At 41.7% G+C, this 19,333-nt stretch overlaps 2 protein-coding genes across 3 annotated transcripts in view; both read left to right on the forward strand.

Annotated features, from left to right (window-relative positions):
• Positions 1 to 6,545: 6,545 nt before the first annotated feature.
• On the forward strand, positions 6,546 to 7,385 carry LOC124113058 (repetin-like). Its single transcript, XM_046473303.2, has one exon. The coding sequence runs from the start codon at positions 6,546 to 6,548 to the stop codon at positions 7,383 to 7,385; it is 840 nt and encodes a 279-aa protein (XP_046329259.2).
• An 11,250-nt stretch (positions 7,386 to 18,635) lies between these two features.
• The window catches only part of LOC124113094 (protein patched homolog 1-like), a 66,191-nt gene continuing 65,493 nt past the window's right edge, over positions 18,636 to 19,333 (forward strand). For both annotated transcript variants that reach the window (XM_046473351.2, XM_046473352.2), the window contains exons 1-2: positions 18,636 to 18,764; positions 18,889 to 19,002. In XM_046473351.2, coding sequence (XP_046329307.1) covers positions 18,726 to 18,764; positions 18,889 to 19,002 — 153 coding nt within the window. In that variant the 5' untranslated portion in view covers positions 18,636 to 18,725. The remainder of the gene's footprint in view (positions 18,765 to 18,888; positions 19,003 to 19,333) is intronic.

The raw sequence follows: 19,333 nt of genomic DNA on the forward strand, positions 1-19,333 counted from the left end.
TCTCCCCTACAGACCCTAGAGCAAATCTCCACACTCATCAGCATCTTCCCCGTCTCAGCTCCAGCAACCTATTCTCATAACTTAAGCCTTCATCTTTATTACAGGTATATTGATATTAGCCCTAATACAGGGCTTTGAAATAAAATATCAGAAAACGCACAAGTAGTTACATAATATTTTGGAAGTTTCTAGATTCCATCATTTATAACAGTAACAATCTACAGTAATTGCTAGAGAGTTACATTATGTCCAAATACATTTTTCTCTGTTTGCGTCTCGACCGGAAAGAAATCATTCGTGGTCCTAAAGTTTAACATTAGAGGCGAGATCTTTTTTTTATTGTTGCTTTGGGGATTTCTTCGTGGGTCAGCCTTGAAGGGTGGGTTAGGGGAGTTTACATAGCTTTAAGCAATGCCCCAAGGATATATACCATGTGGGGACTCGACCACTGGCCTTCGGTCTTGACGAGCCAACACTTTAACACCTATATGCTATACCTAATTCCCATGGCTCAAGTCATTAATCGATGAGGTTGGGTAGTCTAGTGGTTAAAGCGTTCGCTCGTCACGCCGAAGGCCGGAGTTCAACAACGCCGTGTTGTTGCTGTAATATTGATTAAACCGGTTAAAAACCATACTCACTCACTCTATGACTCGCGTCATTAATACTGATAGCCAACTTTGAAGATTATGGCAACGGATAGTCGCAATATTTTTCACGCATTCATATTTCACAGATATCACTCTGCGTAAGATCTGATCAACAATGAGCAATTGTTCTTTAAAAATAAATAACAGTATTAAAAACCCACACCTATATAAAACCCCTTATTTAGGTCACGAACTCGGCACTCTTTGAATAAAAACGAGACAAAGTCCATTAACTCACTTCCATAATAACGAGGTATTTATACATATAAAAACCAAATGCAATTGCTATTTTTGCTTAAGTTCCTGAAAGACTCAGAAAAGGGGAGAATTTAGCTAAGATAAACTTGGCGGCATATTCCCATTTTCCCAACGGTATCAATCTCTCCTAAACCCACTACAGTCGCATCTCCGTGGTTATCTGATCCCGGTTTTTGTTGATTTCCTCTCCACAAGCATCTTTACAGCATCCTAAACAGTCTAGACGATTTACCAACAGACATTAACTGTTCTCTGCTTGTTTTCATCGAAGAGAGCCGCACACCGATGGGCTAAAACCATGGCCATCTCACAACAGTGATTACAATAATTACAGGACTAGACCTCCCTCGACGTTTCCGTCATGGCCGAATGCTGGCGGTCGTTAACGAAGGTACGAGAAAACGCCGATCAGTAGAACGGTTGCGTTTATGGGCAGAACGATGCTTTAAGTTTTACTTTATGACTTTCAGGACATTTTTTATCGGACGTTTGTGTTTTAGCATGTATGTGATGGAGTTCCCCCATACTTACATCCGGGATATCTTCAACTGACCACTGACAATTGTTGGGCGAGTCAGTGCGGTTTTAAGGACTTCGTAATTATGCTTCACCGACAACCACATTGGGAAATATTGTTAGTGAGTTGGGCTATACGCCGTTTTGGGCTGTGTTTGGTTAGTGTGGAGGAAAGTGATTCAGTTCGTAGTTGCTCACCATTTTGGTAAAAAACACGAGCACGAATAAGGCGCTAGACTAAGGATCGCTACCAGGACGAGTCTGTAATTTGAACGCACGGCCAACGTAAACCCGTACGACCAAGGGGCGCAACTCTATGTGTGATACGAGTTTGAGCTATCACAGAACACGTATATCACAACAGTATTTATAAAACAGATGAAACCCATTGTTGATTGCACGCTTGTCAATGCTTGCTTCAGAGACCAGACTCGCGGTAACAACTGGGACACCAGTCCACAAATCTCATTAGACGAGTCTGGAAATTGAACGCACGGCCAGCGTAAACCCGTACGACCAAGGGGCGCAACTCTACGTTAGATACGAGATTGAGCTATCACAACCACGTATATCAGAACAGTATTTATAAAACAGATAAAACCCATTGTTGATTGCACGCTTGTCAATGCTTGCTTCAGAGACCAGACTCTATGCTACAACTGGGACACCCGTCCACAATCTAATTCGAATCAGATTTTTTCTCTCGGATATGATACCTGAAGATCTGACAACGCCTCCATAGAAACACCCTTAAAGGGGAAGTGTACACGCAAAAATCACTTTCGTTCTTTTTCTAAACAAAACGCAATTTTAGAATTAGTTAGTATCTGTGTTTGAAAATATACGCTCATTTTTTTTCACAGTGAAAGTAGGAAGCTCACAATAGTGTTAAAATGATATGCCGTTATGAGGCCTTCGTTTGACGAGCGAAATAGGCCTGAGTTATCCCCCTTAGATTATGACGTAATTGGTGCCAATTCAACTGGGTCCCTGTCTATTCTCAACGCAAAAGATATCAAGGACCAGTTTGCGGTAAAACAACATGGTCTACGACACACTCCGGCGCAGTGGTGACTCAGCATAACACAATTCTGGCTGGCATCTGAGACGCTAGAATCACAAAACTGTACCTACACCACGTGAAGCGGCTCTAACAAAGCATGATGACGTCATAATGTTTATCAATTGGCACCAATGACGTCATATTGCAAGGGGCATAAGCCATGGTGTTTTTGTTATGGAAATAGAACACTTGGTAAATGTGAAAAATATAAATCGTTTTAATGCAAAAAATATGTTAATTAAATATGATGTTTTTATATTTTTGTCTATGACACTTCTATGTTAACACTTTTAATGTGGAAAAAGTACAAGAAAAATTGGTTCATTTCCGTGTGAACTTGCCCTTTAAGGACAACTCTTTACGTAGTTTGACCGCCCAGTCTAAATGAAGCCGGACTGTTTTAGCCAATCAGGATGCATTGGCCAGTCAGATGTCATCTTTCTAAAGTTAAACAATTCGGCCTCCAAATTTCTATCTTAATAAAAGAAAGCCGACAAATATCACACACATTCCATCGATGAAACTCCCGTTTGGGTGTAGATGCTACGGCATGCAAGAAACGACAGGGTGTATAAAATATCCACAACGATATAATGTCACGGCGTTAATTATTTACATTCGGGACTGTTTCAAGTTGGTTATCGAGACACAGAAATAAGATATGCTGGTCTGAAAACTTCGCTCAGACGTACAGAGAATTTTGCGGCGTCGACGATCCTCAGATCTTCACCCAGAGCAGTATCGTATCGAAGTAAAAGGTCCGACTTTAACGAATTGCCCGTACTCCGGCTGACTGGGTGGGCCGAACAATAGAATGCATTGGTTGAGGAGTTGTACAGTTATTGTCAACTTTTCACGACAGTATGGTTTTACGCCGCTTTTAGCAATATTCCAGCAATATCACAGCGGGGGACACCAGAAGTTAGCTTCACACATTGTGCCCGAGTGAAGAATCGAACCCGGGCCTTCGGCGTGACGAGCCGACGCTTTAACCACTAGGCTACTCCACTGCCCCAATCAACAATTGACGAAAGTCAGTAAGGTGTTATGAAAAACAGATACACATTGTTATTGTTGTAACGCTGCACTGGGCAATATTCCAGCTATATGGCGGCGGTCTTTAATGATACAGACAAGCCAGTGATTGATATCATGAGCCTCGATCTATTCAATTGGGATACGATGACACGCATCGACCAAGTCTGACCACCCAGTGCTTTGGTGCAGGTTTAAATCTTACTTTCAGGTATATGTGATGTAATGACCTTGCTTTGGTGCAGGTTTAAATCTTACTTTCGGGTATATATGATGTTATGACCTTGCTTTGATGCAGGTTCTAATTTCACTTTAGGTATATATGATGTTATAACCTTGCTTTGATGCAGGTTTTAATTTTACTTTCAGGTATATATGATGTTATAACCTTGCTTTGATGCAGGTTTTAATTTCACTTTAGGTATATATGATGTTATAACCTTGCTTTGAAGCAGGTTTTAATTTTACTTTCAGATATATATGATGTTATAACCTTGCTTTGATGCAGGTTTTAATTTTACTTTCAGATATATATGATGTTATAACCTTGCTTTGATGCAGGTTTTAATTTTACTTTCAGGTATGTATGATGTTATAACCTTGCTTTGATACAGGTTCTAATCTCACTTTAGGTATATATGATGTTATAACCTTGCTTTGATGCAGGTTTTAATTTTACTTTCAGGTATGTATGATGTTATAACCTTGCTTTGATACAGGTTCTAATCTCACTTTAGGTATATATGATGTTATAACCTTGCTTTGATGCAGGTTCTAATCTCACTTCAGGTATATATGATGTTATGACTTTGCCGTCGGGCATATATTATAATGTGTTCTGTCACTGTTTTCTCCCATGTGATGTTTTGACCGTGTTTTCCGGTATCTCACAATGTAATGTTAACAAAGCTGACATTCAAAACCCAATTTCAATCTTTTCTTGAAAAAAAGACGCAATTCCTTTAGAAGGCACACGTCTACCACTGTGTATTGCGCCAATAATACGCTTAATGTATGCAACATTCCTCCAGGTGATCGCAGGCAACACACATGAATGAAACCGTGGCGATAGAAAACGCAAGGAAACCGCCGTAAATTTTACCTCGTCCCAGTGAATGCAAGGTCTAGTATAGAAAAGACAGGATTCCCCGTCGCGCAGTTGAACACCCCGATTGTTACAATTAATGCCATCATAATAACCGAACTTCGCGCGGCCTGGATGTGTCAGTAAAATACTTTTCAATTCACAGTTTTTTTACAGCCAGCCAACAATGAAACACAATGATAGCAGACTATACCTACTCCACGTTTATTGTAGGGGAGGCTTCGATAGAAAAGTACTCTGATTTCGTTTTAATTCTAACTGTAATTTATGTTCTACCCTTTTTTCGTCATGGTCTTAAAAGGAAAATTCCATGCAGCAACGGGGTTTAATAAGGGTGAATATAAATAATGACTCGGTTCAGCTGTTTCCAGACTGCGATTTAATTATTTTGCTCACAAGCGTGAGTCGCTTTAACAAAAACGTCAGTATTCACCATTTTTTTATTTCCGTGCACACTGCGGTAGGTTATCTTCAATTTATCTATTTTGTTTTGATGTAAGTTTCACATAAACCCATCATCTGACAGAAGCCATTGCGTATTATCAAAGCATAAACCTGTCTTGTGTTTAGCATCGCTTCAAAACTGACAAATCAGTTTAATTTTATAAAGAGTTCCACAGCGTTCACGTTACTTCCAGAAGGAACAAGTCGCCATTGATGAAATTAATAGCAGGTCGTAAATTTCAGGATGATGGGTGTATGTAGCTGTCAATCATTGAGTTTGTTGTTATTCTTTACTCTCTGCCCCCATATCTCCTCGCTTCAGACGTTGTCAATGTACCAACGTGACATGTACAATCTGATGGTAATCCTCCACACAGCAAGGGGCTTCCGTAACTTGGCTTCTTGAAAGTTTGCCTTCATGAAAGGGTCTTTAAATTTAAAAACTTAATCGGGCAACTTTCTCTTAAAAGTTCGACATTTACAAAACATCGACAGCTGTCAGGGCACATGGCCGGCTGTACTTGGATGGACGGGTATTGAATGTATCTATCTATCGTGTGGTGCCATGTAATGCGCACATGTTCTATACTTAAGTATAGGTACATGCGTACCACTATACTGTAAGCCGGACAGACAGGAACCGAGGAAATTGAATCAACAGAAGTGGTATAGGATTGAGAGGGGAACAGATTTGATCTCAGAAATGGAAAGGAGGTGAGGTGAAATTGGGTTTAACGTCGCGTCCAAGATTAATGCACTGATATAGCGACATGCATGTACGTGTGTGTTTGTGTTTCTGCTTGTACTAGTCCGGACTGATGCCGATTTATAGTTCTAGCTTACTGAGATACCATGCCGCAGTTTAACATGAATAGCCTACTCAGACACAGTATGCTGATACCGTGTCGACCAGTCCTTGTTTTAGCCCCTTAATGCCGAGCGCCAGACAGGGTAACAACAAGTACCATGCATCTTTTAACGTCTTTTCGTTCGACGCGTCCGGGGATCTACCACTAGACCACAGAGGCGGTCCGAAAGGTAATGGAACACAGATAGGAAATAAACGTAAGAAAAGGATTTGATCAAGAAAGGGAAAGGACAAGGGAACGAATTGCCAGAGCAAAGGGTATGATCATGAGGCAGGGTACATACAGAAGGAAGGCAATACGTAGCCAAAGTGAAACGTACATAAGAAATAGACTGTGAACATAGCAAATGGGAATGAATAGTAAGGGGTTGGTCTCATAAAAGGAGTAGAACATAAGGTACGAACATAAGCAAGGAAACGAATAGAATGAGGACAAGGAATATACATACATAAGAAACGGCAAGAACGGAGAAAATGGAATGTGAAGAAGTAGAAGAATAGTCGGAGGAAAAGGGAATGACAAGAAAGATAATATACAGAAAAAAGTGACTTGACAGGAGAAGGGGAATGACAGAAGAAGGGAATGGACAAAATTGGAATTAAAAAATGTGGAAGGAACAGAAGTTGTATGGACTGAAGAAAGGGCATGGACAGAAGAAAGGGCATGACAAGAAGAAAAGGGAATGGACAGAAGAAAGGGCATGGACAGAAGAAAGGGCATGGACAGAAGAAAAGGGAATGGACAGAAGAAAGGGCGTGGACAGAAGAAAGGGCATGGACAGAAGAAAGGGCATGGACAGAAGAAAAGGGCATGGACAGAAGAAAAAGAATGAACAGAAGAAAGGGCATGGACAGAAGAAAGGGCATGGACAGAAGAAAGGGCATGGACAGAAGAAAGGGCATGGACAGAAGAAAAGGAATGAACAGAAGAAAGGGCATGAACAGAAGAAAAGGAATGAACAGAAGAAAGGGCATGGACAGAAGAAAGGGCATGGACAGAAGAAAGGGCATGGACAGAAGAAAAGGAATGAACAGAAGAAAGGGCATGAACAGAAGAAAAGGAATGAACAGAAGAAAGGGCGTGGACAGAAGAAAGGGCATGGACAGAAGAAAGGGCATGGACAGAAGAAAAGGAATGGACAGAAGAAAGGGCATGAACAGAAGAAAAGGAATGGACAGAAGAAAGGGCATGGACAGAAGAAAAGGAATGGACAGAAGAAAAGGAATGGACAGAAGAAAAGGAATGGACAGAAGACAGGGCATGAACAGAAGAAAAGGAATGGACAGAAGAAAGGGCATGAACAGAAGAAAAGGAATGGACAGAAGAAAGGGCATGGACAGAAGAAAAGGAATGGACAGAAGAAAAGGAATGAACAGAAGAAAGGGCATGGACAGAAGAAAGGGCATGGACAGAAGAAAGGGCGTGGACAGAAGAAAGGGCATTGACAGAAGAAAGGGCATGGACAGAAGAAAAGGAATGAACAGAAGAAAGGGCGTGGACAGAAGTAAGGGCATGGACAGAAGAAAAGGGAATGGACAGAAGAAAAGGGCATGGACAGAAGAAAAGGAATGGACAGAGAAAAGGGGACAGGCATGAGAAAAGACGAGTGGACGCGAGAAAGGAAATAACACAAGAAAGGTGAAGACAGAGGAATAGTCCTCTGAAAAGGTACTACAAGTATGGCCTCAGACCACAGTTATCCCCCCTAATTGTACCATGACTTGACCCCCAAGTTGAAGGCCGCTCTGTGTGTGCTTCCGGTGAGCACAGTTGACAGTGGTTACTGCGAAAGGGAGCTGGTCAATGCAGGCCGAAACTTTGTGTATAAAGTAAACCTTATGTACATGAAATGGTTGATGTACTCAACACGAATAAGAATTATGAATGGACAGCAACTTACATAATATTTTGTAAATCGGAACTTCTGTGTTAGTATCATGATACAAAAAGTGCCATAAAATAACAATGAAACCACAATAATAATGAATACGTATACATCAATCATCTGTATGAGTAGGTTGATTTCTTGTGAAATAGGGGCGGTCGGGTAGCCTAGTGGTTAAAGCGTTCGCCCGTCAGGCCGAAAACCCGGGTTCTATTCCCGACATGGGTACAATGTGTGATGCCTATTTCTGGTGTCCCCCGCCGTGATATTGCTGGAATATTGTTAAAAGCGGCGTAAAACCATACTGACTCACTCACTCTTGTGAAATACAGTCCTCCATGATTATAATGCCCACGTGTATATAGTTTGTATGTTTGTGAGTTAATGGGGGCGGTCGGGCAGCCTAGTTGTTAAAGCGTTCGCTCGTAACGCCGAAAACCCGAGTTCGATTCCCGACATAGGTGCAATGTGTGAAGCCCATTTTTGCTGGAATATTGCTAAAAGCGGCGTAAAACCATACTCACTCACTTGTGCGTTATTGTATTCACCCAAACAATTGCTTTAAAATTATTTTCATTGAGTCTTTGAATGGCATTTTGAAGTGACACACATAAGAGAGAGAATTTATGGATGTCAACTTCTTTACTATGAGGAATACAACGTTTCGGAGTGTATACTTACTCCATCATTCACCCGATGAAGGAGTAAGTATATACTCCGAAACGCTGTGTTCCTCATAAAAAAGAGCTGACATCCATAAATTATATCTTATTTTTATTGAATTCAACATTTTGAAAAATGCTGACTGGCCGACCAAATTGTATAACGATAGTATGAAAAGAACGAAAAACTTTCCATCGAATGATTGAAGATCTGACCAATCACCATGGCAGACATAAAGCGTGACATTATCAAAGTTCATATATGGTACGTGGAGTCAAAATTTCAGATGCACCTGTCCGTCAAACAAAGTCGGCCTAGAGCACCCGATAAACCTAAACATATCAATCATTGGTAATAAAAACAATATAAAATGTATCGGGAAAGTTGGTGACGGGTATATAAGATTGCTGTTTCATCAACCTTAGCTGTAGACGCAATGGCAGCGGATGAGCCGTTTTTAAAAGTAAGTATGAGGATTGTATTGTGGATGACATTGAGCTCCAGGTGAGGTGCTTGTAGAAACATATGTGTGGATAGCGAGGAGGTTGTTTTCTTCATGTTTAGTCATATGACGAGTGTATAGGGGAAAACAAAGGAAACTTAACACAAGGATATTCTTATATAAGATGAACCCGGATCGTCAGTGAGATAAGCGGAAGAACTACCTAGTATACTACATGCCTGCCATCGTTCACTGAAATGAACAGACTGTTCACGGTCAACAAACCGGTTTGTGTACCATCTGAATGTGTTTTATATTTTAAAAAATGAAGAAGCCACATATATGTAAATATATATGAAACAACAATATCCTTTCAGTCATCGATTATCCGGTATACCATATCTCCATTTTATTTGGATAATCAAGGATGAAAGTTTATGGACAAAATCGTTTAACGGTTCTGTATATGTCATGACATTAATGTCATTGTGCATTTTCGTTTTCTTCTAATACTTTTTTGCCGGAAAATGTGTAAAAAATAATATTGTTCGGCTGTATTGAGCTTTACATATCGTTAAGATGTTAATCATATCGAATAGGAGGAGGAACTATCTGCCACATTTTATCAGCACCAATCTTCTAATGGAAAGGTTCGCATACTTGATGTGCTCGCCGTATTTACTAACACTTTTAGGCTATTTCATATTGTTCAATGTGACTCCGCTGTTTGGGTTCTGTTTGTCGAGGGGTAAGTTACATATGCTTCTATGTTCCATGAGCAAAGAGCATTTTCTTCACTACTAATTCAGCTTTACATAAAAAAAACATATTCGTCACGGGAAAGAGGTTGTTGTTTTCTCTCTTAAACACAAACCCCTAAATTGTAAAACATTCATATCAAACTGTTCATTGTGTCACTAAAAGGATGAGATAACGGTGGCAGGCTGTAATGCTATTTAACTGGGTATATCCGACATGAATTCGGGCAATATTAAGACTCTTATTCAACAGAACCACATCAAACATGTCAAGTAAAACAAGAATACTTGTTTTATGAGTTTCGGGCCTGCGGGCTGATTAAAGAGACTACCGGAGACCACACAGCGAGAGTACATTTTCAACTAACACATACACGCTTGGCGCTGACAGATTATTGGAGTGGAGCCCCAAGGTTGATATACGGAAACACGGAAAATATCCAGAGGTTGGAAAATTGCCGCAAGCCGACTTGATTCGGATACATTACGTGTGACGAAGTGTTGTAGGTTTGGGGAAAACGTCCACAAGGTTGGAGAAGAGACCCCTTCATATTTTGGTGAATATGGTCACCCATTGAAAAGCGTCTTATATGTAGTCATCGAGCTTTCATTCAATGCGCTGCTTACTACCAGAACGAGACTAACATCATCGTGCTATCGTTGGCAGGCAGGGGGTCCTAACTGGTGATTATAACGCCGGAGTCCTGTGCAGAAAAGTAATTCTATTGTGACGTTATTAGGTCACGTGTTACTTCACGTCTTCCGGTCTTTTTGGTAAACATCGATGGCTTCCTTTAAGTCTTTGTACTTCCAGCCAGAACGTGTCTTTGATATTGTCACAATCGTCCATTGGACTCTGCTGTTGGTAGAGATTTCGTATGATTATTGAAAGGTTTTTGTCACTTTTATTTACTTGACACCAAACGCTCCGTGACTGCGAATATAAGAAGAGGAGCGGCGGAATAGCTTCGTGGTAAAAGCGTTGGCTCGTCGCAACTAAGGCCCGGGTTTGATTCCCCATATGAAAGGATGTTTGAAGCCAGTTTCTTGGCTCACTTGTACACAGCAATCTTAGCGCTACGACTACGATCATATTTTTACATTATATGCTGCAATTCAAAAATGTCTAACACGTCGTAAACACAAGGTTTACGTTGCTTTTATTGATTTTAAAAAGGCATTTGATACAGTTGATCGTTATAAATTATGGTGTTGTTTAAGGAAAGCTGGACTACAAGGGAAGATGTTTAATATACTACAATCAATGTATTCAAATATCAAGTCATGTGTACGTAGTGATTATGGTGTTACTGATTTTATCGATTGCCCATCTGGTTTACGTCAGGGATGCATATACTGAGTCCTCTGTTATTTTCGTTTTTCATAAGCGAATTATATTATGAAATCTCAAGTAACGGCAAGCATGGTATACAGATGTATCCTGACATCCTTGAACTTCTTATGCTCCTTTTTGCCGATGATGTTATTTTACTATCTGACACTGTTATTGGTCTACAGAATCAGTTGAATGTATTAGATAAATATACTAAGGAATGGAATTAATCTGTAAATTTAGATAAGACAGAAATTAGTATTCAGAAAAGGGGGTCCTTTAAATTTTAGGGAAAGATGGTACTTAAATGGACAACAAATTAATGTAGTTAATGGTTATAAGTATCTCGGCATAATGTTTAATTCAACACTAAATATGAACAAATGTGTATCTGACTTTTCACTGCGAGGGAAACGAGCTTCACTTAATATCATGTCTGTTTCACATAAACTTGGAGTTATTACTCCAAAAGTATTTTTCAAATTATTTGATACTCAAATACAGCCAATTTTATTGTATGGATCTGAAGTGTGGGGTTACCGAAGATATGAATGTTTAGAAAGAATTCACCTACTGGCATGTAAAAAGTTTCTTCGCGTTGGAATAGCAACACCAAATAATATGATATATGTAGAATGTGGAAGATACCCACTTTACATTAATTCACAAATAAAGTGTTTAAAATATTGGTTAAATATCATCCGTATGCCAGAACATCGGCTTCCGAAAAAAGCTTATAACATGCTCTTTCATTTAGATAGTATCGGTAAGGTTACATGGGTATCGCATATTAGGACACTATTATTCTCACATGGATATGGGTATATATGGCTTAACCAATCTGTTGGTGATCAACATTTATTTCTAAATGATTTTCGTAAAATTGCAATAAATATGTTCTATCAAGGGTGGCAATGCAACTTGGAAAACAGTTCACGTTATGATTTGTACAGAACATTTAAGACTCTATTAGAGCCAGAAAAATATCTATCAGTTTTAACAAATAGTCACCTAAGAAATGGATATATTAAATACAGACTTGGCTTGTCAAAACTTATGATTAACTATGGACGGAATATATGACTTGAAAGAATACAAAGAATTTGTCCATTCTGTAACTCTGCAATAGAAGACGAAATACATTTTACCTTTGAATGTCCTTATTATGCAGAATTACGTACTAAATATATACCAGAATGTTTCTTATCTAAGACGAGTAGAATAGCTTTTGTTTCTATTTTGTCATCGAATGTTTAAACTGTCTTTATTTGTAAAACATGGGATGGAACTACGAAATAACATGTTGAGTGGAAATTCATAATTTTAATTACCTCACCCTAGAAAGTCCTCATGATTATCACCGATTGTTAAATGGATGTTATATTTATATAATTTTTGTTGTATCTCCCAATCTGTAAATTCTCACCCACTGTATTTATCTGAACTTGTATATGGGCCGATGGCCTTTGATACAATAAACGTCTTTGACTTGACTTTGACTATTGTAAGCCTATGTTAATGTATGGGAGTTACGATCATCTTCGCGCTGAGATCGCTTTGTGCAAGTGGGCCCTGGTGATACAGCTATATTGCTAAAGCTTCTTTTGAAGACACAATAGTGTCTGCCATGGGGTAACATATGGGGAAGGCCAAAAAAACGTGCGCTCCCCAAGCCGAACACCGGGTACAATGATACAATGTGTCAAGCCCATACTTGGTGTCCCCTGTCGATCAGTTGATTATATTATAAGATTTGCTTCGATTCTATACAAACTATACAAAATGAATACATCATGATGTAGCCCATGCCTATAAACAAGGAGTGAGGGTGTACCATCAGTTGTAGTGATACAGCAGCATTCTCATGCATACATGTGGTTTTTGTTTGTTTGTTGTTTAACGCCGCACTCAGCAATATTCCAGCTATATGACGCGGTCTGTAAATAATCGAGTCTGGGCCAGACAATCCAGTGATTGACATCGATCCACGCAATTGGGATACGATGACATGCGTCAACCAAGTCAGCGAGCCTGACCACCCGATCGCGTTAGTCGCCTCCTACGACAAACATTGTCGCCTTTTACGACAAGCATGAGTTGCTGAAGACCCAGTCGGATCCGGATCTTCACGGATGGCATACATATGAATTAAGCTGGAGTAAAATTTAAACAGGATATTAATTCTTTATACATATAATGTTTTATCAAAGATAATTGTATTTTTGTATTTTATCTAATTTTGCTTACGTCCTATTTTGCATTTTAAAATCAAAAGTCATCGACGTTGGGGTATGTTTCAGAACAGAATCGACATGTAAAATGGCGCAAAGTTTCATTTTACACAGAACAGACATGACACGTTAACTCAATTAAATACGATCATGGTAGGCTTCTAGATCAGAATAGCTCACCAGTTCCTCTGTTGTAAGAACAGACTAAGGGACCGACCATTTGACATTCTGGAGGGGGACAGGAATTTTGTATCGAGATTATATACCCCTACCCTACCCCTCTAGAATGTCATTTGGCCGGTTCGGATGGTCAAAATGTGTGATTGCGTGGATTGTTGATCAAGTTTTCAGTAGCTGACAATTTAGAGTTACGGTTAATATGAAAGCCTACATAGGCCGAATCTATATATGTTGCGGATATGTTGATACAAAGTGGTCATTGAGGTCAGAAACATATGGAAAGGTAAAAGAAATGGTCAATATCATGTTAGATAGACATCGGTCGATAACAATAAATACTGCCATGTGTATGTGACCAACGTCAAGGTCGAAACTCCATACCATGACTCTGACAGGAAGTTTAGTTGTGAGTTTAGTATTTTTGTGCAGGCGAACATTGACGCGGGCCGTTCAGATGCTTCCTTCTTGGTGAAACTTTCACAGCACGGACGTTGTGCTGACAGACAAAGGATGAAATGGGCAATATCTGGGATACCAACAGCAAAAAGAGTTGATTGGTTGTCTACACTGATTTTTAGATAGCTTAAGATTGGTTATTTTGCACATGTATCACTAGGGACTAATTTTATCTCAATGTCTGTTACAGAAATTTGGAGTTTAATAATGTTTTATTATAACATGCTTCATGTAGTTCAGTATTATTTAAGAAGCCTGAATTATTGTCAGAATATCACTCGGGGTACATCCTCTGGGTGGTTACTTCCTGAAAGGTACCATGTCCTGTGAATAATCCAAACTGCGATTGACCAATAGCTAGATGTTAGAATCATCCCTCCTAGTGGTCATCAGCCCACGTATACTGAACACCATGTTGACCACCCGATACCCTCTAGTGGTCGTCAACCCAAGTATACTGACCATCATGCTGACCACCCGATACCCTCTAGTGGTCGTCAACCCAAGTATACTGACCACCCGATACCCTCTAGTGGTCGTCAACCCACGTATACTGACCATCATGCTGACCACCCGATACCCTCTAGTGGTCGTCAACCCACGTATACTGACTACCCGATATACTTTAGTGATCGTCAGCCCATCCATGCTGGTGGTCGTCAACCCACACGTGCTGACCACCATGTTGACCACCCGATACCCGCTGGTGGTCGTCAACCCACACATGCTGACCATCATGTTGACCAGCCGATACCCTCTAGTGGTCGTCAACCCACGCACGCTGAACACCATGTTAACCACCCGATACTCGCTGGTGGTCGTCAACCCACGCATGCTGACAATCATGTTGACCACCCGACACCCGCTGGTGGTCGTCAACCCACACATGCTGACCACCATGTTGACCATACCACTAGTGGTCATTAAGCTTCGTATACTGACCGCCCTAAACACCCCAATATTGACCACCCGATACCCGCTGGTGGTCGTCAACCCACACATGCTGACCACCATGTTGACCATACGCACAAGTGGTCATTAAGCTTCGTATACTGACCGCCCTAAACACCCCAATATTGACAACCTGATACCCGCTTGTGGTCGTCAACCCACGTATGCTGACCACCATGTTGACCATCCGATACCCGCTAGTGGTCGTCAACCCACGCATGCTGACCACCCGATACCCTCTAGTGGTCGTCCATCCACGTATGATGAGCACCATACCCAGTAGTGGTCATCAAGCCACGTATACTGACCGCCCTGAACACCACCATATTGACAACCCGACATCCGCTTGTGGTGGTCAACCCACGTATGCTGACCACCATGTTGACCACCCGATACCCGCATGTGGTCGGCAACCAACGTATACAGACCACCCTACACACCCCCATGCTGACCACGCGATACAATCTAGTGATCATCACGCCACGTATGCTGAACACCATGTTGACCATCCGATACCCGCTAGTGGTCGTCAACCCACCTATACTGACCATCCTGAACACCCCACTGTTGACCATCCGATACCCGCTAGTGGTCGTCAACCCACGTATACAGACCACCCTACACACCCCCATGCTGACCACCCGATACCATCTAGTGGTCATCACGCCACGTATGCTGAACACCATGTTGACCATCCGATACCCGCTAGTGGTCGTCAACCCACGTATACTGACCACCCCACTGTTGACCATCCGATGCCCGCTAGTGGTCATCAAGCCACGTGTACTGACCACCCTGAACACCCATGTTGACCATCCGATACCCGCTATAATCGGCTGTCACCTCGAACATTGACTTTTAGGAGCCTGTTCTGAACTGGAATCCCCATGGCGCAGAACTGTTGTGGATGTTCATATAATGATCTCATTTAAGACCATCTGAATGGGCATTAAGCCCTGGAAATCCAGCGGAGCACACGGAGATATCAAGTGTAGTTTATCTGTGTAATGGGTTCAAGGACAATGCGTAGCACTGGAATATTGTCGCGTCAGTCGAACAACAATAAATACATTCGTAGATAGTCATGTAGAGTTATTAGCTTACAATGACTGGACATGTTTCTCAATAAGGTATTTGTTAAGTGACAATCTCTTGCTCCCCCCCCCCCCCCCCCCCCCCCCCCTCTCTCTCTCTCTCTCTCTCTCCTCTCCCTGTCTCTCTCAGAGCGGTTTAATTACTTATATATGCCTAAATCCTAGTTGTATATGGATGTACGCTTACAGACCCACATAATTATCGTTTTCACATCAATATTACTGAAATTCGATCTACTTCTCCAATAAAGCTAATCCAGTCATTGAGGGAAACCCAGTATTTTATAAATCTAAAGAGAACGACAGTGAAACCTCGATAATCCGAACGGTAACCTTCCTCGTCAAATAAACCGGATTAATAATGCTCCGGATAAACGAATCATGGGTGGGGAGTAGTATGGGTGTCAACGTGCAGACGTTCCAAACAAGATTGTCCAGCAGGCGAGGCTTCCGGATTGTCGAGGTCACTACATATCCATAATATCAATGTGATTTAGTACTTTAATAATATCAATAGGGGGTGAGGGTGTCTAGTATTAGCGTCGTCACACACGAAACTATAGATATATTGTTACCCATCAAATCCGTTTGCAGGATATACACACCTCGAGAAGTTGAATGCGGAGTGGGAAATCAAAGTTCGCTGGAAGCGCTCTTCAAAAACTATAGTCCATACATCAGTCAGTCGGTGTACAATACAAAAGAACTGCTTCCTGTGGTATTTCTTCCCAAACCCGGATTGATGGCTGCAGCAACCGGGATATTTGAATATTCAAATTAAAGTTGGTTTGACTATCGTATGTGGTACACATGTATATTGCTAGTATACTGTTACAAGCACTTTGAAACATACGGTATTGTAGTGAATGAGTGAGTGTGTTGGGTTTAACACCACTGTGGACAGTATTCCAGTTATATCACGGCGTGTCAGCTCAATGTGAGTGGATAGCTCGAAGTGATGCAGGTCTCAGACGTTTACCACTTTTGTGAAACCCACGAGCACGGGTATGGTGCTGACACACATAAAGACATAGAGACATAATCTGGGTGAACCGGGATTCGAACCCACTGCGGTAGGTTTCTGGCGTTCTCAAGGAGCGCAACTCTGCACAGCGCATTGCGGCGCCTTCGACGACTGGACAACCCGTGCCCCCATGCGGTATTGGAAGAGCATCATTGGTTATATTTCCTTTGGGGGATATATCATCGTGATTGAATAGATGTAAATGCCATCCCGGCGTTATTCCATATTGTGTGTCGTGATATAACAAAGGTTTATAATCATACCATGTTCCACATAATTCTTCTGTTAAAAACCTTACCAAGCCAACTTTGGGGAAAGGGTTTAACGCTCAAGTTTCATTGTGTCCTTTCGTCGGTAACTCCAAGCAACCATAAGCTATAGATGTATCATTGCTACGGCCAGGTATGACTGAAACGGTCGAACGTCCATTACACGGTAAGGGAGACAACTCTTGGCGAGGTCAGCGTTTGCCCAGTAGAAATAAAAAAGAAGTTATTTGCTAACTATAGTCATTTTGACAATTTCACACACATACTTCTGATACTGAGTTGTATTGTTGTGTATGAACCATGGAAGTGACGTATAGCGCTTTTTTCCGAAACGTGTTATCAAAATATTTAGCCTTTAACAACAGGCGCCTGCTGAAGCACCTTACGTCAATCCTTAACGCTATATTCATCATCAATCACGCGAAGAAAACTGTGCAGCAAGGTAGTCATATGTAACGAGTTGACAATGTACATTCGACCTTCTCTTTTTATTGCCGCCTAATGATACGCAAACGTCTTGGTAAACCCAGCGTCGGTTTCAAAACACCGGTATTCACCGCACCAAATGGCGTAAACAACACCGCTCGGCAGCGTCTACAGCAAGTCTAGAAGTAACCATACACCTCTATCCTGCGCCGTGATGCTGGACTCTCGTCTTGCAGCATGGCCCCTATACCACCCAGAATGTTCTGGTCTGGCCGCTTTTTCTTCTTTAGCCCCACTAGGCAAACCCCATTCATGCACCTGATCCCGTCTGTTGAAACCCGGACAGCGCTCGCGCCCATCTGGCCTCAGTCTGTACAGACATCTCCCCCTCCCCACCCCTCGCGCCGCCTCAACTATCCCCTGACATTTACACCCCGTGAAAGATTGGTCGTCTTTGTGTCTTGCGACTGCTTTCAAGGTGGCCGAATTGACTTCCGAAGTTTGAGATGGTTATTGAATAGAACTTATAATCGCACATCTTTGTCCACCTTGATTGCTAGTTTTACGTTTGGTTTCCTCTAACCCCCGCCTTCCCAGAGCAATTAAAGTTTTTTTTCGAGAAAATGTTTACGTTCAGTTGTTTATTTTGCGAGATAAAAATTAAATTCGCGCGTAAGTGGTACACCAGCATTGGGAAAATGCGGTTCTGAGCGACAACAGATAACATTTCCCTCCGTGCGATATACGTCAAGCCGAGGCCGCGCTTTTGGCAGTGGGCTTTTAGATGCGTATTGTTTGTTCGAACGTGGGTTCCCTTCCTTCTTGGGTGGTCTGCTACCTGGGGGAGCTGTTGCCAGGCAACTAATGTTGGGCTGGTGTTACACGAGCAATCCTACTGATAATTGACCAATCAGCGTCGCGATCTGGTGCACGTCAATCACGTCACGGCACGACTGTGGGCGGAGCTTGTATGCAAATTCTGTACTGTTACAGAGTGAGAGTAGCCGAGTATACATGCATCAGTTTGGTCGTGGATTCTACTCACAAACTACACGGTTTATGTGGACTAAACGATGGACAGCTGGTCTAATCCAGCTTACAGGCCCTCGGAGGTAAGTAAAAATGACCACAGTGGACCCAGGTGGATGGAAACGCCAGATACCGGTCTGAGTCGAGGCGGTCGCGATGAGCCAGGAGAATGGTGTATTCTCACCGTGATTTCTCATTTCATTTCAGGGGCTGACTATGACAACAAGCCATCAAAGGGATTCCAATCAAAAATCAGACCCGGACCTTTTGACCAGGACAAGCTGGGTCAATGCAGAATTGGCCTACAGACAAATCAAAAAGGTAAGTTCCAACTGTCGCCAGGAACCCATGCCGTTATCCCGAAGGATGGGGATACGGGCCATGCTTGCTCCTCTTGACAGCGATTCGGGTGTTGTTTACTCAACTGGTCATATCCATGATTTGAGCCCATGTGCACCGATCTCACACCCTGGTAGATCTCACGAGCGACCACCCATGTAGACATGTCATCGTGTGATCCACTGATTTGTTGATATGTTCAAAACTGACTTATATGACACGAGTCCCCACGTGCTTAAATCGTGGTTGCTATGTAAACGATCTTCATTAACAGCAATATCGGCGAGTTTAACGCATAGCCCCTCCTTCCTAG

The sequence above is a fragment of the Haliotis rufescens genome, unplaced genomic scaffold, assembly GCF_023055435.1.
Source record: "Haliotis rufescens isolate VD_foot unplaced genomic scaffold, xgHalRufe1.0.p SCAF_2, whole genome shotgun sequence".
Lineage (NCBI taxonomy): Eukaryota > Metazoa > Mollusca > Gastropoda > Lepetellida > Haliotidae > Haliotis > Haliotis rufescens.

Bases quoted from the DNA above. Each gene is read 5' to 3' on its own strand.
- LOC124113058 (XM_046473303.2), top strand. From the start codon at position 6,546: ATGTGGAAGGAACAGAAGTTGTATGGACTGAAGAAAGGGCATGGACAG.